Source organism: Drosophila melanogaster, chromosome 2L, assembly GCF_000001215.4.
Source record: "Drosophila melanogaster chromosome 2L".
Taxonomy (NCBI): Eukaryota; Metazoa; Arthropoda; class Insecta; order Diptera; family Drosophilidae; genus Drosophila; species Drosophila melanogaster.
Window position 1 is genome coordinate 4332796 of NT_033779.5, and position 25415 is coordinate 4358210.

The following is a 25415-nucleotide window of genomic DNA, read 5'->3' on the forward strand; positions in this document are numbered from 1 at the left end:
ATTACTCATGCTGATATCAGCTCCCCTCTCCAATTGCCCCCACCACGCGATTCTTCCAAGAAATCGCAATTGTTTTTGTTTGGATTCAGTGCTTTGTTCTGCGATCGTGAGGTTCAAAGTTCGCTATCACTCAGACTAACAATGTTAGCGAAAACACTGAAACTCTTCAGGGATATCCAGCTACTAAAGAGTGAGAAATCAAGCGGCTCACGATGAAAAGTTCATCTGCTTATCAAGGCTTTTCCGATCTACACTTTCGACTGAAAATGGTCTTGAAACGTGCCATGTGTTAATTCTAGATTAAAATCCCATTAAAAAAAAAGATGGAATTGCCTAATTTAATTACGAAACAACGGCTTTTTTCGCCGTGTACTCCGCTCTCTTTCTCCTCGGGGAGTTTCGCTCCATCAAATCCAAGTGCAGCTGAACTCGAATCGCACTGGATTTCCCACTGGGCCGTCCCCCTTTGTGTGTGTTTACAGTCAGCTGTTTTCGGAGCAGCGGAACGCCAACGCACACTTGTGCGCCATGCGCACTACCGCTCACACACACACGCGGATTAATTTAAGTGTATGCCAGCATTTGAATTGAACGTTGGACAAAGCGAGAGAGCTGTGACTTCCCCATTGACGAAACAGCCGTAGTATCCGCAGTCGAGTGATGGGAAGGGTACACGTGCGTTGTACCTAGTAATACTAAGTAGATACTATATACATCAGATAACTGGGAGCATCAGCTACATCAGTATCTAACATTTGTAACTTCAAGAAGAGATAGATTTGAAAAGAAGTACAATAACTACACAATAATTGTTGTGCCAATTTTGTATCTCAGTATATATATTTACATATGTACCGAACTTTATATCTCCACATGCCAAGTATCTGAAAGATGCGTTAACTATTATTTATAATTTGTATCCGAGAGTCAGGTACAAGCAGCCAGGCAGCACTATTGCTATCCGGATGGCTGCGCTGGCTCACACAGATACAGATACATTTACAGATACAGATACGGGTACCAAAGTGCCAGAATGCCAGAACGGATACTCGTGAGCGAAAGCGCTCTCAGCTGGCAGCTGGTGGCTGGTAGCTTAGCAGCCGCCGCAGTTTCAATTTCAGTTCGCATTCAGTTCTTCGTCGTTCGCGCTGCCTGAATGTTGTTGCCTTCTGCGGTCGAGCGGGATTTTCGTTTTCGGCCAGGAATCGAGTCCAATCGCAACGGATCGCATCGCGGTGAATAAAAACACGTTTCGCCTAGGCAAAAGATACACTTTTGCGTATTCCTGGAGTGCCTCGCTTACCATCTGGTAATGGTATTTCGATTCTGTTCCTCTCACTCCCGTCGAATCGTCGAATTGTGGCGCATTTAAATAGCTGGCGTTGTTTGTTTGTTTGTTTGCTGGCTGCCGCGACCATAACACAGAATACAACAAAGAAGCCAAAGGCACGAGCACGAGTATCTCGCTGTCTCAGTATCTTCTGAAAGTATCTAATGTGCGCGGGAGCGGTACAGTGAATACGGTCTCTTCTGGCAGCGGCCGAAAAAAAAAAATATATAATGCTAATAAACCAAAAACACGTTTTATGCCATTTGTGTTTTGCTCTTCTCGGAAATAGGCCCCATCTTAATAGAAATCCAAAGGTGAGCACGAGTGAAGTAATTGCGTCTTTTTCGGGCTTCCTGCAGTCTGCAGTCGCAGTCGCAGATTTATTTAGCTACCAGCTACCCACCACCACCACCATAATAAACTTCGCAGCCGGAGTTATATGTAATATGCCTCCCCCTTTGGGTAGACCCATATGTATCTTTAATGTTTTCCTGCCGTTTGTATCTCGATAGAGCGCCTGCGCTCTCTTTTCAGGAGCAATTATTTGCAAAATGCTCCGGCGGTGGCTGTTGTTTTCAAATGTTTATGCCCCGCCGCGCGATTTGTTAATAGCAGATGACACATCTGAGCAGGTTGTAGTCTTCAGCCGCTCACGCCACCCGAAAAAAAAAATAACAATACGAAAGACCAATGAAAACCAGATCGGGCCAGCCAGATTTTCGTGGGTCAGTGGCTCGCGAGGGGGTGTACAGACTGACCTACTTCGATTACGGTTAGGGTAGGACCTCATCTCGGGTCATCCACCCACGAAATCTGTGAGAGAAGTGCTCAGTTCCGAGAAGCCCAAATTTAAAACTCCCCATCGTCCGGCGACCTGATTACCAGATTACCAAATCCGCAGCTGTGCGTGGCTAGTTTCGAGTGCCGGTGTTCCAAGTTCCCAGATAACGAGTCGGTGGGCGACAAACAGCTGGCCAGTCGCGTCAACTTGAATCGCACGGATGGGCCATATAACTATAGTTCGCAGTGTGTGCGATTACGCGCCTTACATCTTCGGCGATTAGCGAAAAGGAAGCCCGCGCCCAGTAGCAGGAAGCCTATCGGTCTGCCCATCTAATCGCTAGTCGAACTGCAAACAAATCTGTAATAAAAACCCGTGTACACTGAGCGAAACTCTCATTCCACAAACGAACTAAACATTGTCACAGAATGAACATATTTATCATGCTTTGAAAATGAACTTACGCATCCGGGCGAGTAATTCAATTTTTAAATAACAAACATCCTCTTAATTTGTTTACACGCTCAATTTATAAAAGTGTGGAAACTGTTTCCTATTACAAAAAAAAAGATTGGAAAATTTACTTGCAAACAAAAAGAGGGAAATTGTTATGTGATGAGATGAAATTTTTGGGGTTTGCGCTTCGCAAAACCACGTGATATGCGAATAGGTAGTAAAATATTCTGCAGAAATGTTTGTTGATAACATAAACAAAGTTTCCTGAGTATTGGTTAAGCAGAAATTTCACAGAACAAACTATATAGATACTAAGGCATATAAATTTATCCTGAATAGAACTGAGTTGTATTGGTTCTGAGCCACTTGTATAGAATTCCCGCCTTTCCCCATAAGAAATTCTCTAACTGATCCGTTTGATAACATTTCACCCCAGTGTAGGAGTAAGTCGGAATTCTCATCGCCAAACGGCATGAGCAAGAAATCTTATCAGACGGCCACCTGCAAAATTGGTTCCCAGTGCAAGCAAACCCAGCTCGCAACTCCCGATGCAGTGGACTTTGCGAGCTATTAGCTCTAGGAATCACTATATCTCAGTGCTGGTGCACTGGTCACTTTTTCTTGGCCGGACAGCGAGCACAGCTGTTTATGAAGCCCATTCCCTGAGCCCTCGAGTGTCTGGCATTGAATTCAGCGTTTATCGGTTGTTCTTGACGGTGTCGTCGTTTCTCAACTGGGTCTTTGTCTGTATTTTTTGTATCTGTGTCTGTATCTGTATCTGTATATGTGCTTGTATCTGTATCTGTGTCTGGGTCTCTGGGCATTGTTCAGTAATTAGAAATTCATGCTGCTAGCTGCCATTGAGCAACTATTGAGCCGTAGACCTTTAGAACTGAGGGGGTTGGTGGGCGGTACTTCCTGGGCTATGATGTAATATGCCGAGTTGTGTGTGGATCCGGATAGAGTGTTCAAGAGTGCTTGATATACGCATCTGGCTGTGTGAGCTTGTCAAATCGATAGAGGCAAAACACCTTCATTTAAATTATGCTCGATATGCATCGCTTTTCCCATTTCCCTTTCATTGCAGAGCTGAAAGCTGAGTGGTACAATCAACATATAACGTTTACTTCCAATGCAGATGCCAATCGCCAGCGTATTCAATTAAATAACAGCATTCAAGATCCGCAAATACGTATCACAAAAAAATATAAAGCATTAATCAATTGAGCCAAATGCTGATGCCATATGCCAAAAGCGATTGCAACAAAAACTAAACGCATTCTCAACTAGAACTACACAGAAACTAGCGTCATGAATGAGCTGCAGGCCTCCAGTGTCCCGCTGGTGGACAAGTGCTCCTCCCACGCGGTCATCCTGCCGGCGGCCAAGAGTCCCAACAGAGTCTCCGATTCGGCAGCCACTACGGCACCTAATGCCGTTCTCTACACAAGCGGGAACATGTCCCTATCAACGCTCTCCACGGGCAGCGGCAATCCAAATCCAAATCCGAATGCGAGTACCAATTCCAGACAGGAGCCAGTGCCACTGCTCAGCCAACTGAAGCTGACCAACGATCTGAAGCAGAACAGTCACGGGTGAGTTGTTTAAATTATGAAAATCTATTATTTTTACTAAGTACCCTACTTACGATGATGTAACACATTTCCAATTACAAATCATCAAGTGAGTTTGCCCCCTCTGTGCACCCAATAGATAATTGCATTAACCGGGATTAGGCTGGAATGGGCGGGCGTTTTGGGTTACCCAGGAACCTGTCACTCCAGTTGTGAGGATTATAGGCGGCAGTGAGCTGAAATGTGTCCCCTGACCCTGAACTGCTGGCTAGTATTGCAATCGTTCCTGCGGCCACTCTGCAATTTCCGCTCGTGGAAGCCAAGGACACTGACTTTCCTGTGGGCAAGTGGCTAAGTGGTTGTGGGTGGATAGGCGGCCCAGGATCGGGCAACTAATCACGCTGTCACAAGTCACTTTTCCACCGAGGTGACACTTCTATTTTTAACACCTAACCGCATAAAACCATTTCAAAAATCAAAGCGATTCGCTGAGAGTGGGATTTTGAGAGGGAGCTATAAATAAGACCGACGAGTCTAAATTAGCACGCATCTGTAATGCTCATATCTTCCTTCCGCTTGGAACATGCCACCTGCCAGGACATTTGAGGTGTGCCGGAAGTGGAAAGAGGAAGGAAGAAGCAGCAGCAAATGCCTGAAAAATCGATGACTCTACTCCGTCTCACAAATCGCGTGTCAGCAGGGAAACGGTGCCAGCCACGCCTCCTCATAAATTATGCAGACTTCTAAGAACATTTTAAAGCTACTGCTCAAGAACTAAAAACCCTGCGTCTTAAGTTGCCTTCGAATTGAAACACTGACACACTGCGCTCACAGCAGCCTTGGAATGTTTTTTTTTTTTCTAACCAATTTAATTAAAATGCAAATGAAAAATCTATTGGTATTGGAACATGCCCACGAACCAATCAGTGCAGGTACAACAATGTAATTAAACTAGTGGGCGAACGGGGCCTTTTTAAGGACAGCCTCTCTGAATGCTGCACAATTCCAGCAATCAGTTTGGTTGGCTGGCTGGGCCCCAGGTCCAAGGATTCGATGGGAAGCCAACAGGAAGGCAGCCATAAAGAGCGCCTTAAATGCCAACCTATCCTACGTGTCCTTTCGACCCGGTCCACCCTGTCGACGCTGCCATAAATAATAAGCCACAAACAGACGCACATATGTGCGGAGCGGGAAACCGAAGGCAACAGAAAAAAAAAAAAACAAGTAACAGTGAATGAAACGCCGCCAAAAGGCAAAAAGCCGTAAAATCCATAAGACCAAGCAAAACAATACAAGGCGGGCAGACAAAAGAGGTCCTGGGGGGTCCTTACATCAGCACCGAATGTGGGCTGCCCTCTACTTTGGGGCTATTTCCATCTTATCAAAATCACATATCCACGAGATGAATAATATTTTTGTTTCAACTGATAATTATTTAAAAGAATGCAAAATACTCGACAGCTTTTAAAATGTGTTCTTAAGCTTTCTCAAAATCTATATATAGTATAAAGGATGTCAGTTTCTTATTTGTAAAAAGCTTTCAAGTATGCGTGCCAAGTTTATTATAATTTTATTAGAAAACAAATATAGTTACTATTTATTCACGCAATACCCCCGCTCAACTTGTTAGTTCAGTCGATATACCCCTTTCGTGTGGCAGCAGGACAGCAAAAGGACCTCGCGGCGCCGCATGCCTGGAAAAATCGAACAAGCCGCCAAGCTGTCCAACGTCGTGCCGCAGTCAGCAGTTGGACTCCGCTCGGCTTTTCAGCTTTTTAGTCCTGCGGCAACATCGCGTCTGTGTGCGGCACTCCGTCAGTTTGGTTTTCGGTCTCAAATATTTATGTGCTTATTAGAAAAATGCTTCAACGGCCATTCGCCACACTCTATTGAGCTGCAAAACTGCCCGTGCTCCACCACGTGCTGGCTTTTTACGTGTGATTTCCTCTATTTTGTTTTATTTTTTGGCAAGTGAACAAGAGACTACGCGACGTGTACGCCGGCCGGTTATGTAATGTGAAGTTGCCGCAAACTTAGCAAAGCCAAAAGTCCGCTTTGCAGTATTAGACTTTGAGGCGCCACGCCGTCGCAAAGTTTTCCCCAATCGTTTGACAACCTGTGCACCCTTGAGTCGCTCGAACGACCGCAAAAGTCAGCCAGTCAGCCAACAGAACACTCGAGGCATGTTGACCTTCTCGCCCGCTCCGAGGGCACGGGGAAAAGAGCAGCAGCGGTCCTGGACAGGACCTGCTCCCACGGCTCGGAAAACGTCCGCCCCCCACATCCATTTCCCGCCCACATATCCGTTTGCATATTTGATTGGCCTTGCCGCGTTTTCCTTAATAACGTAAATGGTGCGGGAATTAAAGCCACATGATTGTTCCCATGCATAATGCTTGAATAATTGTCTCCGATTTTGAGTCCACGTGTGTTTTTTTAGATATAGATTGGAGGTGCATAGCAAATGCTGAGTAATTTCATTCTTTTAAAAATTATGTTGAGCTCGTTCAGAAATGTTAACGCCATATAATTGCTCCCAAAGTTCAGTTCCCAATGACCATAAAAAGTTTATTACACAAAAAATGCTTGCTTAATCATCATTTCGCTGCTATAACTCAAAACTTATGACTGTTACTTAGCACATTTGATTGAGTTATCCTTGAGAGCTTGTAAAGGATCTTGGACCTGGTTTTTCGCTACATATTCATAGAAATTCCACATGAATTTATCAACTTTAATTGGCACTTTTTGATAGGCGCCACACTCCTGCTGTTCAACATGCCAACGTTGGCACACTTGCTATTATTAATACTTTTATTAATCGCAGTGGACTCGCCGCCCCTTCGTTGCTGGCATTTATAAATCGCTTAATTGCCGTTAAGCGGGGATGATCTAACGCCAGCTGATATTTCCGGTTGTGCCTAATCAGTGCGAACACAATGTAACTGGCCCCGCGGCCCCAAGGTTCACAAATTTAGAAACTAGAACTACAACTAGAACTAGAATGTGTGCAGTAGCCGGCAGATATCAACTGATTGAGTTACCAGCGGCAGCTGCTGCTTTATGACTGGCTATCAATCAATTAAATAGGGCCCCGCAATCGATGCCTTCGAACCTGGCAACAATTACCACGCATTAAGATTGATAAGCAATCAAAGAACCCGGAAGGGATTGCGTGACCGACTCCATTTGAATCCAATTGAGCGGCTGAATCGAGAAGACAACTGGCGGGAGTTGCGCACAATTGTTATTCTACCCCCTCTCTAAATGGATGGCAAATATATATATATATAATATCCCTGCTCTTGGAAGTGCATTTCGCAAGACAAAGTGCTTCAGACTTCGTCGAGTCTTCGTTAAGTTGAGTTGGGTTCAGGTTGGTTCGCTAGCATTGCACTCTGGGTGCATGCGCACTCGAAATGTACTCGCTCCGGGTGCTCGTGCACCGAGATATTCGCGGCAAATGATTCGCAATACCACCACGCACACCCATACAACTTAGCTTGTCCGATACTGAGAGTCATATTTATCGTAGCTGAAAGAGGCCACAGCAAAGCAAAGCAAAAGCAATGTAAAAGCAAAAGCACAAGCACAAGAAAAGCAAGCGCACAAGCAGTTGTTTATCGGAGTGTGTTGGTACTAGTCTCTCATTGTATCTGTATCTGAATTCACTTAGCATGGCCCACCGCCAACAGCTGACTTTCCCCGCGCCGCCTATTCCACCAATTTCAATTTAATGTCTTGCCATTACGACCGCCTTGAGTTGCAGTTCGAAATTATAGAAATTATATTGAAGCGGATTCCAGAAGCTAATTGGTTGCTCCGTACATGGTTACTCCACACAAATGGGCTCTATAGTGCGTGCTAAGTGGCTAAAAGAATCCCGTGGATTGTACTACCCACACGTATAGGGAGGAAACAAAGGAAACTCTGTATTATTAGTACTTCTTTATGAATTTATATGCAGTTTATCTTTATATGCAGTGAGTACTGCTCACCTGCTCACCTACTGCTATCGAACTTCACATAGGAACTGCTGTTGGTCATCATCTTGTAGGCTTCACTGTTCCACCTTACATTGTTAGGTTTTCCCGAGTTCTCAGCACGCCAGTGATAAGTAGTTCGGCCAGATACACTGACCTTTAATCCCCTCGTGCTGCACACCCCACCAACAACACTACTGATTACTGCCTGTCGCGGGGCTTCCCAATCAATCAATTTTGACCAACTAGCTCAACTAATTTGCACCCAAAAAGATGTAATGTTAATTGGCATTGGCCCGCTGCATCGGCGGCGTCGGCGGACTTATCAATCGAAGTCGGTCGACGGCATGCGAGAAATCACTAATGAAAACGCACTCGGCTCTTTGGCCCAAGGTATGACAGACGTTTCATGAATGAAACAAAACCGGTGTGAACTTTGGTCTTTCCTTTCGTGGGAGATGGAGATGAATGGATGAGGGCGGATGACGGCTGTGCCATAATGTGCAAATCGTTGAGGGGACACGAATGGGGCACTAAATGACTGACGCTGCTGCTGATTGATCCATTGATTGACGATTTAGGTCGTTTAGGGGCGCCATCATGAGGCGCTAAGGAGTGTGGTGCTGGGTGTTAGCGAATAATTATGGAACTGACGCTGACCCGATGCGTCAGCGCGGAAAGTGGTGGCATTCAGAACTCTAGTTTCGAGACCGCCGCCTCTCAATCGCAATCCCAGGAGGATGTCAGTCGCCGGAGGTCTGCCGCCTATGCCGCGGCCTATGCGGAAATGCTGCGCGATGCTGGACACCAGCGCTCCATGTCCTTGGTGCAGACCAAGCTGACCAAGAACGGCAGCTGTGTCAGTGCCCTGAAAAAAAGACCCAAGTAGGAATCAACACAATGCACCGGAGATGCAATTCAAATGACTCGCAACTAAAGATGACTCATCTGTGCTTTCTTTCAGGTCCCAGAACAACCTGTGCAATGGCGGCTTGGGCAGTAACAACCATGCCTTGGCCCCCAAGGTGGCCAACAACAGCGGTGGTAGTCCGAATGGCCAGAAGAAGGGTACCATCGCCTTGTCCCATCTGCCCCAACGGCCGCCGGTGGACATCGAGTTCTGTGATATATCCTACTCAGTTACCGATAGTCATCGGCGCGGATTCAAGACCATCCTGAAGAGCGTCTCGGGCAAGTTCCGGAATGGAGAGATCACAGCTATCATGGGACCCTCAGGAGCCGGAAAGAGTACGCTGATGAACATCCTGGCGGGCTACAAGTGAGTACTTTTATCGGTTTAAGTTTGATATATAGGCACAGATAAATGAAGATAAGGAGATCAAGTTCCTTTAAGCCAGATGATTGTCTTAAAGAAAGATGGTATTTCATTTAGTGGTGCCTAAATCAAATGACTTTAAGCAGATAATAAAATCCTACCTTTTAATGATCAACTAATGATGCTCCCCACCCTTTTACAGAACTGCCCAACTCAGCGGCTCCGTACTAATCAACAGCAAGGAGCGAAATCTGCGGCGCTTCCGCAAGCTCTCCTGCTACATCATGCAGGACGATGTTCTGATCGCCAATCTGACTGTTCGCGAGGCCATGATGGTGGCCGCCAACCTCAAGCTGGGCAAGAATATGATCAGCTACGCCAAGGTGGTGGTGGTCGAGGAGATCCTCGAGACAATTGGCCTCAAGGAGTCGGTGAACACGCTGACCTGCAATCTGTCGGGTGGCCAAAGGAAGCGACTGTCCATTGCCCTCGAATTGGTCAACAATCCACCAGTGATGTTCTTCGACGAACCCACCTCCGGACTGGACAGCTCCACCTGCTTCCAGCTGATATCGCTGCTAAGATCGTTGGCCAGAGGAGGCCGCACCATAGTGTGTACAATCCATCAGCCGTCGGCGCGTCTCTTCGAGAAGTTCGATCATCTGTATCTGCTGGCCCAGGGCCAGTGCGTTTACGAGGGCAGAGTGAAGGGATTGGTGCCGTACCTATCATCACTGGGCTACGAATGCCCCTCATATCACAATCCTGCTGACTATGTCCTGGAGGTGGCGTCCGGGGAGTACGGCGATGCTGTACCCAAGCTGGTGGATGCGGTGAAGAGTGGGGCTTGCAAGAAGTACGCGCACAAGGATTATGTACTGACGTTGGCCCAAAAGGGCTGCAACAATGACATTATCAAGGGCAGTGGCAGCGGAGCGGAGAATGCAATGGCCATTTTGACCCTGGAGGATGAGAAACCCCCGCTGGAGGACAGACAGCTGGAGCCCTCTATTCCCGTCGATGATCCTGCGGAGCTAAAACCACCGAAGCTGGAGACGCAGCAGTCCCAGAACTCCGATTGCAGCGTGGTCAATATGCCGACTAATGCCGTGGACGACAGTTGCAGCTTTAGCTCCTCGAAGGGCACACAAAATGCTGTAGGTGGTTCGGGATCGGGAGGACCCAGTGCCGTTGTTGGCTGCATGACCTCGCTGCTGGATTCGCACGAGAGCGTGGTCACATTGCCCAACAAGACGGGATTCCCCACCAGCGGCTGGACACAATTCTGGATCCTGCTCAAACGCTCATTCCGCACCATCCTGCGCGATAAAATGCTGACCCACATGCGACTCTTCTCGCACGTGATCGTTGGAGCCATCATTGGGATGATCTACTACGATGTGGGCAACGAGGCCAGCAAGATCATGAGCAATGCGGGATGCATCTTCTTCGTTTCCCTGTTCACCACCTTCACGGCCATGATGCCCACCATTCTGACCTGTGAGTTGATCGATTTCGAGGTTTTGGCACACGAATATAATCTGGAATCTTTAATTCGCAGTTCCCACCGAAATGTCAGTGTTCGTGAGGGAGCATCTCAACTACTGGTACTCCTTGAAGGCCTTCTACTTTGCCAAGACCATAGCGGACATGCCATTTCAGGTGACTATTATTAAACAATTGAGTGGCTTGAAAATTAACTAATTTTATATATTATCTTGCAGATTGTCTTCTCCAGCGTCTATGTCCTGGTGGTGTACTACCTAACCTCACAGCCAATGGAATTGGAGCGGGTCTCGATGTTCGTGCTGATCTGTGTGCTAAACTCACTGGTGGCACAATCGCTGGGACTGCTGATCGGGGCGGGGATGAACATCGAGACGGGCGTATTCCTCGGCCCCGTGACGACCATACCCACGATATTGTTCTCCGGATTCTTTGTGAACTTTGACACCATTCCGGGCTACCTGCAGTGGGTGACCTACGTCAGCTATGTGCGCTATGGCTTCGAAGGTAAGTTGGGATATATTTACCTTTAGATATGTTTAACTCATGTTACTCCTTATTATTTAGGTGCCATGGTAGCCATCTATGGAATGGATAGGGCCAAGATGCAGTGCAATCAAATGTACTGCCACTATCGAGTGCCCAAGAAGTTTCTGGAAGAGATGTCCATGGATAACGCTCTGTTTTGGGTGGACGCCGTCGCCCTGATCGGAATCTTCTTTGCCCTGCGCATCATCGCCTACTTTGTGCTGCGATGGAAACTGCACATGATTCGCTAAGCGGACAGCTTGTGGGATTTGTTCATAGTCTAGGAATATCATTATTACCATACGTTAGAGATCACCTGTACATAGAAAGGGGTTTGGGGCCTAGTGCGGGGGAGGTTGGGATCCCAGGAAAGCTGGATTGTAGCTAGTTGTAGCTTTATCGCATTCTAAAACTTCTCCCGTCGCGCTTTGTACGTTTATACAGACAGACAGACATACACACACGCATCGCATCGCATCGCATAGGTATCTGGAAGACGATTCTAAATATATACCCATGGATATATATACACCCGTACAGTAGCTGTTCTGCATACCACAAAAAAAAATGGAATTTACATAGAACTATATATAGAGTTAATACTAGGAGTACCCACGTAGAGCCCCACTTCAACACACACTTCAATTGAGGTACATATAATTCTTGTGACCATGCAGAAAAGAGTCTGAACTTAAGTAGGTTGAAAACATAACAAATTGTAGACAAGATCCTTTAGAACGGAAACCGAATCGGTGCAGAGTTTAGGACACGACTTTCTCCCAACGTTCTTCACTCCGTCCCTAAGTTGTACTCTCAAAAACACACTATAATCTTCTTTTGGCAATCGATTTCGAGCCCAGAAAGGCAGCAGCGTGCAATCAAACGGAAGTTAGGGCGAGCGTGTAAAGCGGAAACGGAAACAGAAATCATTCCCTTGTGATAGCAAGCGGTGCAGTCCGGGCTGGAGAATCCACATACCGGACGGGAAAGGTAGAACCAACAAATCGGAGAAGGGAACCTGGCCAACTGGTGATATAAAGCAATTACTATTTTTACGATGGGATGCAATCGGATTTGTGTTAGCTGCGCGTATTTGTGATTATTACATTTTAATTTAGTACATGTTTAGTTTAATTTTATACGTCTACATTTGTCATGCCAAAATAAATGCAATTTTCATTTAAACAGCACGCTCTCCTTCCTTCGGCAGCCACACCCAAAGTAAATTATTTAATGATAGCCTTGGATGTAAAACACATTGGATTGATACACAAACCAAGTTTAACTACAGAAATCGGTGGCAACATATTCAGGCTGCTTTCAAAAGGACAGTACAGCATTGTAATTATTTATTAAGCAATCTGTTGTGAAAACCCCCCGGGAAATATTCGTTTAAGTATGGTGTGTTGTATATTTCGGTAGTTTGTAGCCCATGTTACACTGTACATTAACGTTAAAGAATGGCCATTACTGTACACAAAACCCATATTAATTACTGTCAAAATCTGGTAGAGTATTTTTAATAAAGAACCCAAAACATCATCGATACCTTAAGAAGAAAATTAATAATATTGTATAAATAATGTCGTCTTTTTAAAGAAAATTCAAATGTGGCGCACTCGGTAGATGGCGCTATACGCCAACGCCGAAAAGTATGCAAGGGTTTGCATTCGCCGTGATAAGTTCGAATTTCTTTCGAATATATCGAAGGGGTCGTGGCAATGCTAACAATTTCGAATGTATATTATCTTACATTTATTCTACCCAAGTGTAGAGCGAATTCGACAAGAGCGAATTCGGCTCATGAACCATTAAGCATATATTTAGGCGCAATATGTTTAAATTTATTTAATTTAAATAAATTATTGTTTAAAACAAACCCATTTTAAAGAAATGTTGATTAAACAGGTATTAGAATATATGAACATATTATAAACAATACAAATCGAAATAGGGCTTTATATCTTTTTTTGCCACCGCAAAAACAGAAAATTTAAACTTCTCTAGATCAATAAATTTTAAAATAAATTAGGACCATTTGATATGTATGATATATTATTAAAATATAAATATTTTTTTATTTATATTAATCGTGTAAGGATGGTTATGACTTGTACAGTGAAACATTTGACCAGATAAGTAAATTTTAACATATAAATATACTGTGAAAACTAAAAAATATAACTTTGTTAGAAGGTATTTGTTTGTTAATTAAATGATCCTATTTCCAAACTCAATTTTATTAACTGATCATGGCCACTGAATAATAGTCTAGAAACGACTAAAATAAAATATCCCACTTTGTGCGGTGTTTAAAACCGTGTGCTTTTAAAATAAATGCCAAAGTATACATCCAGATAGCGGAAAATACACGTGTGAAAAGAAAAATTAAATTAATTCTCAAAATTGAATAAATTACGCGAATTATGTAACAGGCGAACAGGAATGTTCATTGAGCAGCAGCAGAAGCAGGAGCAAAAACGAAGGCAGCTGGGAAAACCGCTTAGGAGCACTCACATCCACATTCTCTGCCACTCTCACTCTGGCGAACACACACATTCGCCGCGGGAAATGCTTTTCCCCCAAAAAGTCAAATAGTATTAAGTACGTGGAAGAAGAAGAAGCAGCAGCAGCCGAGTCACTCGAGAAAAGCGGCGGTAGAGCGAGAGAGAGGAAGAGAGATGGCGAGCGGGCCATAAAACATTTTCACATTTTCCACCGCCACAAATGAAGAGGGGTGGCTTCTTAAGGGGGTTGTCACACTATCGGCAAATGACAGTGGAAGAGCCATTGAGTCGGAGAGGGATGGAGAGATGTGTGGAGAATCATCAAAGGTTTGCCGCAGCGGCTTTTCCGCCTTTGTGGCAAATCCTCAAAGGAATTTTCCGATATTTGTAGCAGGCAACCAGCAATCAGCAGCAGGAAAACTTGACCGAAGAAAAACCAAGCACACACACTCAACCCCGACATCGAATTTTCCGACATTTTCGTATACGTTTTTCTCTTTTTTTTTTTGTTTTTGCTTTTTTTTTGCGCTCGGCCAGAGAAAATTCGCTTTTCATATGTGGCTGGCAAACACAGACAAACACACACATCGAGAGGAAAATGCTGGCTGACGTCGATCCATTTGGTGAGCGATTTATGTGAGCTTTTCTCCGCCGTCATGTGCTTTTCCCGGTGTCGCCGAGAGATTGGTAATGGTTTTGGCCCGGTCATAAAGCAATAGCCGCCGCTTGATGGGCTGGCAAAAAAGCCTTCGCCTTCGCGCCGCTACCAAATTTGGCCGACCATTAAAAATCTCATTATTGTGGCAAACAAAAAAGGCACGACATAAACACCCCGCATAAACATAAAATTTGATGACATGAAAAAACGCGCTGCCTCGCATAAATTTAGCGAATCAATGAAAACGATTATCAGGCTTTGTAATGATGAATTCGAAATGAGATTGAAAGAGATGACTGGGGATGTGTGTGATGAGTGAGTCTACACGTGCCCAGGGAATACAGGGATCCACATTTTAAGTACAGGGTATATGCTACAAATAATATGTATGTTGTAACTATTTTAAGTAACTTCAATACACTCATGACTAAACTCTTTTTTGCAGTGATTTAATGCCAATATCAACAGCTGGTCCATAATGTAACCCATACCAACTATATTTGGCACACACGCGTGTCTGCATCTCAATCCGCAGTGTTAGGGGATTGTATAGGGGATTCAAGGGATTCATCATCATCATTCAGCTTGCTCAACCATTTGGCGCGTGCTCAAACACTGCGAGTTGGAAAAAGAAAAGAAAACATTTGATTGAATTTTGCATTGTTTAGTCTGTAGATCCCCCTCTTCTCTTTTTGGCATCTAAACAAATGTTGCAATCTGTGTTTTGCTTTCGATCTTTGCAGACGGCAAGGCGTCGAATATGTCTGCACAGAAGTGCCAGAGTCTCTATAGCAAACCCAAGTTAAACATTTTTTATTATTTTCCCACAGAACTGCTTTTAATGGCGAGCTGTTAACATCCTTAACTGGGTCTCAAAATAAACTCCCCGCAAATTGGCACTTGTTTTAAGCACCCCAGCGAAATTCAATAAATATCAATAAAAATATTTACAGAGAACAGAGCGAGATCATCAAAAGCTGTGGAGCCGCCTTAGGAGAATTCTGGTTTCAAGATGCAAGCTCCAGCGGAGTGAGAATTGCCGGATGGCATTAACGGTAATCATATTAACTAAGCGAGCGAAAAGTTAATTGAATTGCCCAAAAAGACGACAAAGGGTGGACTGAACCAGTTGCGGATGCACTGAGATGATTATAAAATATGCCAACTGCTCGACGACAATGGGAAACGCCAAAAAGGAATTTCGCTTAATGACAACGACCACCACAAGTACAAGAGGAACTTCAGCAAATTAATTACACTGAGACAAATTATAAATATTTAAAGAAATATATTTTCAGGCAAGATTTATGTATGGCACGACTTAAGCAAGTTAAGTACTATCATCTCCCCAAATAAGCCAGACCAAACTAAAATCAGTGCAGCTAGTTTATAAGACCATATAAGACTGTCAATTTTCTCAGTGCAATGACAATGCTGGCAATTATCGGGCATGAATGGCAGGAAGTTTGGGGAGCCGCAGTAGCAGCAGCAGCAATTGCAGTGGCGACCTTGCAATGTCGCAACAACGATGACGAGCCAAGCCGCTGGATGTTGATGTCTGTTAACTACGCCGCCATTTGTCTGCAGTTGGTAAGATGGTAGCTTAGTCACTTGGCAACTGGCAACAACTAACTGTTAACTGGGCCCAGACCTGGGCCAGGTACGCCCCCAACATGCATTCCAACATGCCATGCGAAAGGCAAATCTAACTGCATGTTGCATGCCACTCCAAGACAAAAACCGCACCGCCGCACTGCCGCCCATAAGATAATGGCTAATCATAATGCAATTTAAGTCGAGCTAACTGCCTTTAGTGTCTGCTGTCTAAGGATTTGGGTAATGTGTCGAGCACTAATTACCGGTACTTTTATAAGACCCGACAATTTGGGATGACCCCGCAGAACAATGGATTTTATTAGAACGCTCTTAATTGGAAACTGTGTACGGGAAAAATGTTAGCAAACGAGGAATGGAATGGCTAAGTAAGGAGAAAATTTTGTAGCATTACCTATGCGCATTAAAGTCATGAAAAATGCATAAAGTAAGTGAAAAGTAGCTTTTTGATTTATATATTTAATTTTAATAGTTAGAAACGCGCATTTTACGTGCAATCGTATGTTATATTCTAGTTGACATCGTGGGAACTTTGGCAAAACAGTGCAGTCCATAACCAGATGGTGGCCCAGATGGTCGGAAACTTAAGCCAAACGATGTGTACTTTTCGCATATGCTGGCAATTGGATTATTTGAATAAATCAATTTGCGCAGGCGCATCGTCCCGAAACAGATCCAAAAATAGGAACAGTTGGGTGGGATGCGATCTGTGATGCAACCCTCGTATCTTCACATGAAAAACGCCCCCTGAGCAACTGGTAGAGATCCTTTCTCTTCCTTTTTCGAAAGATAATAGCAGTTGGTCAGCCACAGTATGGTATTTTGTACAAAAGGGGATATGCTGCTCGATTGTATCTAGCCTTCTAATGAATTAAGGCACACTTTTCAATTAGTTGCATGTTTATACAATAATTTTGATGATTCTCGGGAACTCACGGCGGTGGTGTACACCCTATGATAGAATAACAGATAAAAGCCGTCAGCTGCTGAGTTCTAAAGAGTTTCTGAGCGCGTCTGTGCAGGGTGTTAGCCATGATGAGCTACCCCGTGGTGGTGTTTAATTGTTCGGAATATTGGAGAATTATATATGGATTATAACAACAATTGTTGCATTACAAATTTACACTTTCAAACACTCCTGGAGTCTTATCGAGTACTCTTTGATTAGATTTACTACTGAGCACAAATAATATATGATTTGAAAGTGTTGAATCGATCTGCTCGCTTTTGCGAATATCTAATGAGTTTTAAAATAGAATGCACTCGTTCGGCTAATCATGGAATGCAAATAAATTGGCGCCGCACTTTGTCTATGTGTCAAGGCAATCGGAACCACATCTAAGAGCTGGACCCGCAATTGGACAACTAGTTTGCCTACGCATAGTGCTCAATCCAGATTACTATTGCCAATGCAATGCCAATTCGAGTGATTATGAGAGGGGGGCAAAAAACGCAAATCACAAATGTATCTGCAGCTGCAGCAGTTTTTGTCGCACTTTTTCCGCTAAACTTGTCATTGTGGAAAGAGTTTAGCTTTTTTTTATATATTTATTTAATTGCAGCCTCTGGGGGACGACGACGACGATGCTGGCACTCAAGTGCACACTTCCTGTCATTTACATTAACAAAGTATTTTTCCTGTTAGTTTTTATTTATTTTCAGAACACACTCAATGGGTTCTCAAAAGCATAAGCCATTGTTCGATTCGTAACGGGGCCTCTGAATCGGAACGGGGTTGGAGTCTGGATCCGACTATCGAGTCCCATTCGCTGTTCCTGCAAATGCACTTAAAAAAAATTATAGCTCGATATATGATTCAACAAATAAATTATAAAACTGAATTGGCCTTTTACAAGTAACCAAGTATGATTGTTTTGAAAAAAAATCGATTCTTATTTTTTCGTTCCATATAAAAACTTTTTTAGTATCCTATTTGTTTTGTATGTTTTTTGCCGTGTCAGCGGTTGCGACTGCGCGTGACGCACGTGGTTCATTGTAGTTTGCTGGTGCGTAGGGGTTGGGACCTCGCTTGGGGTTGATTTTAACCCGCAGCATTTCCAGCTTCGATGGCTAATGGGACTCGCCTGCATTGTGCCCCTCGCTTGTGCCTGCCACACGCATTCTTGACCCAAAAATCCGAGAGAGCGAAAAAGGGGCAGCTGCAGCTGCACCAGCAACTCCTTGGCCAAAGACCGAAGATCAAGGCTCCCAGCAGTGGCGTGTCAAATGGCCAACCAGCTGTTGCCATCCCAGTAAATCAAAACCAATCGGCGAGCAAACAATTGGGAAATGGGAAACCCATCCTAGAACCATTGTCCTTCCATCGGCGACATATGTGCAGCTTCACAGTTGACTTGGGTGCAATTAGCAGGAGTTGCACCCTCGCTTTTCACAGTTTCTAGTTGTCAGCCATGCAAATGAGTTGAGTGCATGTTGATTACAATTCAACCCACTATCGAGCCCTGTTTTCTTATGGGTCACCACCAAACTAGCAGCTGGTTTTCAGGACATTTTCTAGTACTTTTCGTGGGCTACATTCGTCAACAATTTGTTGTTTCTACGGGGTGTTGCACATGGTTAAGGTGTGTTTAAGTTTGAGGTATTTTAAACCAACTCCAAAAATGTTTTCACACATCATCTATTCAGTCGATAGTCTGTCTATCTTCCCCTATATCATAAAATGTTGTGGCTTGCGTGATTAATTGCCATGTTTGCGGCTGTTATTGTGAGTCCCTGCTGTGTTTGCCATTTGTCTGGTTGTTGTGGCATTGGCAAAAAGGATGCAGCTTTCTCGGGACAAGGCCAGTCCCAATTCCGATCCCAAAATAATTGCCGACTGATGGTGTCTGCGGCCACCATCCACCAACAGCTGCTGCAATCACGCAGCCTGTCGACTTGCAACCGAAGAAAGCAAATATTAAAAACCACTTAGGGCGACGCGTGGCGAGCAATTAAAGTAAACACCCAGCATCGGGTAAATCCTTTTAGCACTATGCCCTATAATTGCAATATGAGATGCCACTCGACTATGCCCTCCTCCTAGGCAGCCACCGCAACCCCTTGCCAGCATTTTCTGTGTGTGTGTGTTTGGGCCAACTGGGAGTTGCCATGGCAAATCCCTCGAATTCTGTGTCTGCGCATGCGCGACGCAAAGCGGCAGCTGCGAGCTGTGCGCCTTGGACTAACTGAATGACCTCCAGGTCGGCGACTTTGTAATCCTGCGGAAGTTGATTTTATCACGTGTGTCGATTAGTTACCTTTTGGTAACCTGGAGTCCGGTCGACGGGTTCAAAGTTCATGCTCAAACGGAAAGGAAACTGAAACCATTCGGCGGAATGAAAAGGGTTTTATTGGAATAGTTTTGAATGTCGCTCAGACAAACCATTTTCCAAACAGCTGCTGCTAGAAGAACTTTGTTCCTTTTCAAATGCCAAATAAATTAATTTAAGTTGCATTGAAAAGCGCTTTCAATAACTGTCAAGCTAAACAGATTGAAAAATTTTCCCAAATTAATCAAGCTCTTAAGAATGTTTCCCATTCACTTGAAAAAAAAGCTGAATGATCTCGGAATAACTGGAGGCAAATATCTCAAAGTGCAGTGCTCTCTCAATAACCACTGACAGAGTTCCCATCAATTGGAATGTCTTTCGAGTGTGTGTAACCTCGGAGGTTAGACCAAAAATGCCATCAGTCATTAATCTAATTTTTTTCTATTTATGGCAAACGATTGATGGGCTTAGACCGTCGACTGCCGACGACTTGACAATTGGCGGCTAATTATGCAATGGCATCCCGAAAAGCCGGCCAGGAATGGGAACTTGGGCATCTCGGTGGCAGCTGGAATTAATTGGTCCGCCAACCGGAGGCGCATAGATGCCAGTCTGGCGATAAGATCCGCTCCCGGAGACCTCTGAAAATGACGATGAGCAGTCGGCACCGCTGGAAAACTCAGAATTAATGGGCCGAGTCAAGAGGCGACAGTTTTGTCGAGAAAATCAAATTACACTTCATTCATTTTGGTTGCTATGTAAATCTGTGAAATGGAGCGGCCGATTAACAAAATGCGATACTATCTCAAGGACGAGGTGGTCTCGCACAACAAGAAGGACGACTGCTGGGTGATCATACACAGAAATATCTACGATCTGACGCCCATGCTGAAGGATCGCTTTGATAACTGGAATCGCGTGGGTTACCGAGTTCGATTGAAAAAGCATTATTAAATTTAATAATTCCCACAGACACTGGACTATTTGGTGGCCCATGCTGGCAAGGACCTAACACATTTCTTCCATGAGAACGGAGAGCCTCGCACGGAGATCTCTCCGAGCACAGGACGACCTCGTGTCCTATTCCCTCCCATATTGGAAGTGGCCATATCGGAGTTTTGCAAAACACCGGGGGAAATGTGGAGCCAGGATCCATTCTATCACATCGGCACGGTCACAAAGCGTGCACGGCTTATACGAATTGTTAATACGCTAACGGCGCAGACACAATACATGACCGTTTGCAACGAGGACAGCATCTACGACATTCAACAAAAGTACAAGCAGCGATACAATCACCATGCAGGCAGCTACGAGTGGCGAAAGTTCTCAAATGGGGTAAGTCCTTTGAAAATGAAATATAGAAAGAATATAACACTATTGCAATATAATATTTACCAGGGCAAAAGCTGCAGTATTCTGAACTTGAATGGCACCCTGGACGAGAATGGACTGACTGATGACGAGGATAGCAACGTGGAGCTACCACCGCCTTCAATTTGGCTCTACTACACGGACGACATAACAATTGCTTGATCTTGATTACTATTCTCCATATGATTAATTGTTATTGGAAATTTGTTGTGCAAGTATAGCTCATTTCAAGCTAGAGTGGAGTTGGTTGGTTGTTCGCGTAGTTTACAGGCATTTTAGGTAAATTTCAACAAATGTCATGGTCCACAGCAGGCGGTAATAAGTCAAATAAATGCAGCAGACTTGTTCAGGGTCGCACTGCCTAGTTTGCCCACTGCGAGTATATATTGTAGTATGCGCCTTATTGCTCCTGATCGCGGCTCTAATTTATGCGGGCCGGTGGAGCTGTGAACTCGTGTATGACGATCAGGGTATCTGTTTTTAGGCATTTTCAGTTTTTAGGTGCCTTTGAGTGGAAAACAGCGCCTGCAGCTGCCCAGTTGGCACGCGTTACTTTCCGGGGGGAGTGATCACTGAACTGTGAACTTTGGGTGTTTTTCAGCGAGCCTTTCGCGGCCAGAGTTATGGTGCTTGGTTCTGGGTTCTTGGAAGTGCGGCCAGAAAACACAGAGACGCCCACTTTGCTTTGGATCCCCACTAAACTGGGGGCTTCGCTGTCTGCCTCTGTGTTATCTTAAGCGCATAAATAATTAATTTCAGACTCATTTTACTTAATAATTTTTTTAGTTGTTTAATTGCAAACCTGTTTGCGCTGGCTTCGCTCTGCCTGCTTGGGCTTTGTCTTGGGGCCAGGCCGGACCATAAATGGTCTGTGGCTGTGTTCTTAATTTACATTGCGCCAAAAGAGGCTAAGAATCTGGCACTTGAACAATGTTGTGAAATATTTTAGTCGCCAAGCATGTGGGATTTTTGACAAGCCAAGGGGTTTGGCAGCAGAAGGTCGCCGATATGTGTGCCTTAATCGCGATCTTGGAAAAAAACAAATAGTCTAATTAACCTCCGTGAGTCGCAAAGAACAAGTAACTAGGAGGAAGTAAACAAGTCACGGGCATAAAATTAAATGGTCTGAACTAGGGTTACTTTTATACACCACCACAATAATGCCATACTTATCTTAATCCAAAACCATTCCGGCAATCTAAAGATCACTTGCCAAAGGAAGTCAAAGGCACACCTAAATGAAATCCGCCAAATCGAATTGATACCTAAGAACGTCTGGGCCAAGACATGCAGAATCTTGTGAAATTCTCCTACCTGTTTGTTTCTGAATCTCAGTGCCTGGTACCGCCACCATGATCGGATGACTCACCCGACTTTGCCGAACACGTTTGCGCCTGTCAAAGCCTGGGAAAAAGGAGCAAGATCGAACCCATGGGGAAACTGCCGCGGTCTGGAATCTTTGTTAATATTGTGGGTGCAAAGGAGAGGGGTTACCAATGCGTAGAAGACTTCAAATTCAATGCCTGGCTCCAAGGAATTGCGTTTATCGTTTGGCCAAACCTGTTTTGGCATTCCACATTCCCCCGCACTAGAGCGAGTTCGTTGCCTAAGTCTTTTGTTCGAAGCGCCGCAGAGTTCATTGCCTTTATAGGTAAACAAAATGCATTTGTGTATTAAGCTATATTTGTAGACTCCGGTAGGTGATAGGCCAGCCATCATGAGTGTGCACTGGGTTGTTAATTAACGGGGGAGAAGCTGGGATTGTCAATTTGCATAAAGCTGGAATGCACAATTGGCCACAAGCTGATGGGCTTGTAATTTAAAGTAAATTATGTAACGGGAAGTATTTGCATGCGATTTTAAGCTCTACAGGATATAAAAGTTGGATCTTTTAAAACAATATTTCTATAATATATGTATATTCCTATACATTGCTTGGAATTTTTGTTGATGTAGCCGGTGACATCTTTCCAGATCCATTACATAAATTTCCGTGTTCACGCGACATTCCTCCAGTGCCACGGGACTCATCATGAACCATTGACATTACCCGCACTAGTAGAACATATAACCCACTTCGCTGGGGACGTTGGCATCCCATTCCCACCCATTCACAAGGCTGGTTAAATCTGAATTCCATGCCGGCCGCATTCTTTCCCATCTCCCAAAGCCAGGCGGAAGTCGAGGCTCTGGTATGCGAGCATTCTTCTTCTGCTCCAGCGTCTTTTCTCCAGCGATATTCCCATGCTAAGCGAGCTAATTTAGTGCTTAGCTCGACATAAACTGTGTGCGGTTCCTGTTTGGCTTGTTAATTGCGCGGACTTATGCAGATGAGCTTCGAAATAGAAAGCCTGTCGAGCGGTACAATCAAAATAATTTGGCATGAAGGTCAAGTCGCGGTCACACCACTCCCAAAAGGAAGTAGCCCACTCCAACGCCTACGAAAATGGGCAGCTTAGATCCAACATCCGTTATGGCTCAATTTCATTTACTTTTACTGTTTTTCAGTTCTGGCCGCTTGCCCTGGGACTCCCTCCATCTATTGTGTTGGCTGCCACGCCCATTTCCCCCAATAGTGTTTTGCATTTGGCATACAAAGTGTTGACCGCTGCATTTGGCACTTGGCATTCCACACCAAACATACACGACAAATTAAATAATAAATTTTCGAAAGGAAAAAAGGAATGCGTCAACTCAAAGCGGAACCAAATTAGGAAGTGGCCACACCACAAAGTTCCCCAACACCATATTCGGGGGCCCACTGTACCTGACCAACTGTCATTGGCATATTAATTATGATGTGATTGATATGGTGGCTTCTTCAATGGTAAAGTTAAGTTTTAGTGCTATAATGATATATTTACTTTGAATTTATCAAATTGTTACCATGTCAGTTTAAGAAAAGGACTCTCATTTAATCCTTTGAATTTGTAAGCTTCTGACTGCTTTGCATATTGCAACCTTTATTGAACCCTATCAAATCAAGATAAAAAGTGTCAAATTCAAGTTATTTCCTTTCTTCGATACGCGGTTCTCTCCCGCCAAATTGATATGCCACTTTTGCACCTCACTTGCCTTTGTGATTAATCATAAATTATTCAAAGCCCAACTGCTTCCGTTTTGGACTTGAGTGTCTGTCAGTCTGCCAGTCAGTCCGTCAATCCGCCAATATAAAAATATATGTCTTCTTGGTTGTCTGGAGGTGCTGGTTTGCTCCATGGCAGATTGACAAGGTTCGTTGGGGGACTGGGACTATCAGTGGCCAGTGGGTCAGCGGGGGGTGCTGCATTTTCTTGTGGTTTCGATGCCCTGTCCAGCTGCTCGTATAAATATCCATTGACAATAAGAACTCCAAGCTTATTTTACATTTTATTGTATAATTTTCGGATGTGGTTGCCAAAGAATAGATGGAAAAAAAGACGAGGTCCGTTCTGACTGGCATACATTAACGCGTGCAACTAAATGAAAATAAATAAATTTCGTATTTACATTGGGTTTCTGCTCGGCTGCCCATCAGGTATGTCGCAAAGATCGGCAGACAATGGGGCGGTTTTCTCAGAGCACTATGCAAATCGAATGGCGGCTGGCGGCTACAAGGGGTTAAGGTTCGGGCGGGCCTCAATTTATGGTTATTAACACAATATTTGTTGTCGCTCCCTGGTTAATTAGCGGGCGCGGTCTTTCTGGGAAACGGAATCAAATGGTTCCCATGCAAATCGGCTGGCCAAAAAATCAATTAAAAGCGCACGTGACGGACGTTCAACTACCCACATCTGCATCCTTTCCCGCCTGCTTGTCATTCCACTTGGGTGTTTTTTAGTTGACCAAGCACTTCCTGTCCCATGGGATTTCCCTGGGAGTCCGTTAGCTGGCCTTGTGTTTCCTCTGGATGATTAAAGTATCTAAAGAGAAAGGGCGTGGGAGCCACTCTGACTTTCAAATCAATTTCACTGGCTTTAAATTCTATTGATTTATAGGTCTGCGGGTTTCAATTGATGAGTTTTTTAGGAGGGAGGAAGGATTATCAAACAGTGATCTATATTTTTGTTGGCGCTTAGGGTGGCTAGGGTGTTTGCCAAATTGAATTGTTTACTTGGGCTGAGTACTCAGCCATTAAATTGGATTTGATTTATGCGAGACAAGTGCCTAACTGATCTTGTTAAAATTTATGAGTTCCTGCGAAGGGTTGCAACTGTGTGAACTGAGGGCGGCAGGGATTATAGGGGTTCACATTGGTTGGTTTAAATATTATTTTAAGATACACTCTTTGTCACACGCACTGACCACAGTCAAAAGTTTTGAGCTGAAATCGAAAACCACACATTGATGAGACAACAAGAAGTCTTCAATCAGGTCTACGTTATCTTTTTACTCGTGTAACTCGTTTCTAGAGAGGAGTAATATAAACAGGTAGCTTCACTTTCTAACAATGATTGGTTGGCAACCTTTTGCTTTTCAGTTTCTTCCTCTGAGTAGTAATGAGCGCTTTTTTAAGTTGATAATTACGATGAAACAGCAGAAACGGGGGCAGAAACAGAAGCCGAGATTCAGGAATACAA

The 25415-nt window shown here is 44.3% G+C and overlaps 2 protein-coding genes, 4 long non-coding RNA genes and 1 other non-coding gene across 11 annotated transcripts; all 7 read left to right on the forward strand.

The window, feature by feature from the left end:
• The first annotated feature begins 1117 nt into the window (after positions 1 to 1117).
• Positions 1118 to 12981, forward strand: Atet (ABC transporter expressed in trachea). 4 transcript variants are annotated; one of them, NM_001103609.3, is made up of 7 exons: positions 1118 to 1644; positions 3655 to 4162; positions 9089 to 9403; positions 9603 to 10900; positions 10962 to 11062; positions 11125 to 11413; positions 11474 to 12981. In NM_001103609.3, the coding sequence occupies exons 2-7, from the start codon at positions 3879 to 3881 to the stop codon at positions 11683 to 11685; spliced, it is 2499 nt and encodes an 832-aa protein (NP_001097079.1). In that variant the 5' UTR covers positions 1118 to 1644; positions 3655 to 3878; the 3' UTR covers positions 11686 to 12981. The 4 variants fall into 4 exon arrangements, with proteins under 4 accessions (NP_001097079.1, NP_523471.2, NP_722971.1 ...); NM_078747.3 differs by having other exon boundaries at positions 11474 to 12616; NM_164580.2 differs by having other exon boundaries at positions 1118 to 1309; positions 11474 to 12616.
• Positions 10901 to 10961, forward strand: mir-1005 (mir-1005 stem loop). The gene has a single exon (NR_047886.1). It is a non-coding gene; the product is annotated as a mir-1005 precursor RNA (primary transcript).
• Positions 12982 to 14705: 1724 nt separating the features above from the next.
• On the forward strand, positions 14706 to 15159 carry lncRNA:CR44697 (long non-coding RNA:CR44697). The gene is made up of 2 exons (NR_124069.1): positions 14706 to 14985; positions 15045 to 15159. It is a non-coding gene; the product is annotated as a long non-coding RNA:CR44697 (long non-coding RNA).
• A 363-nt stretch (positions 15160 to 15522) lies between these two features.
• lncRNA:CR44698 (long non-coding RNA:CR44698) lies at positions 15523 to 15883 on the forward strand. Its single transcript, NR_124070.1, has one exon. It is a non-coding gene; the product is annotated as a long non-coding RNA:CR44698 (long non-coding RNA).
• A 493-nt stretch (positions 15884 to 16376) lies between these two features.
• On the forward strand, positions 16377 to 16890 carry lncRNA:CR44699 (long non-coding RNA:CR44699). The gene is made up of 2 exons (NR_124071.1): positions 16377 to 16640; positions 16729 to 16890. It is a non-coding gene; the product is annotated as a long non-coding RNA:CR44699 (long non-coding RNA).
• Positions 16891 to 18203: 1313 nt separating this feature from the next.
• On the forward strand, positions 18204 to 18654 carry lncRNA:CR44700 (long non-coding RNA:CR44700). Its single transcript, NR_124072.1, has one exon. It is a non-coding gene; the product is annotated as a long non-coding RNA:CR44700 (long non-coding RNA).
• A 1525-nt stretch (positions 18655 to 20179) lies between these two features.
• Positions 20180 to 21239, forward strand: CG15429 (uncharacterized protein). 2 transcript variants are annotated; one of them, NM_134979.3, is made up of 3 exons: positions 20180 to 20400; positions 20455 to 20820; positions 20884 to 21239. In NM_134979.3, the coding sequence occupies exons 1-3, from the start codon at positions 20254 to 20256 to the stop codon at positions 21016 to 21018; spliced, it is 648 nt and encodes a 215-aa protein (NP_608823.2). In that variant the 5' UTR covers positions 20180 to 20253; the 3' UTR covers positions 21019 to 21239. The 2 variants fall into 2 exon arrangements, with proteins under 2 accessions (NP_608823.2, NP_001260021.1); NM_001273092.1 differs by having other exon boundaries at positions 20180 to 20398.
• Positions 21240 to 25415: the final 4176 nt, after the last annotated feature.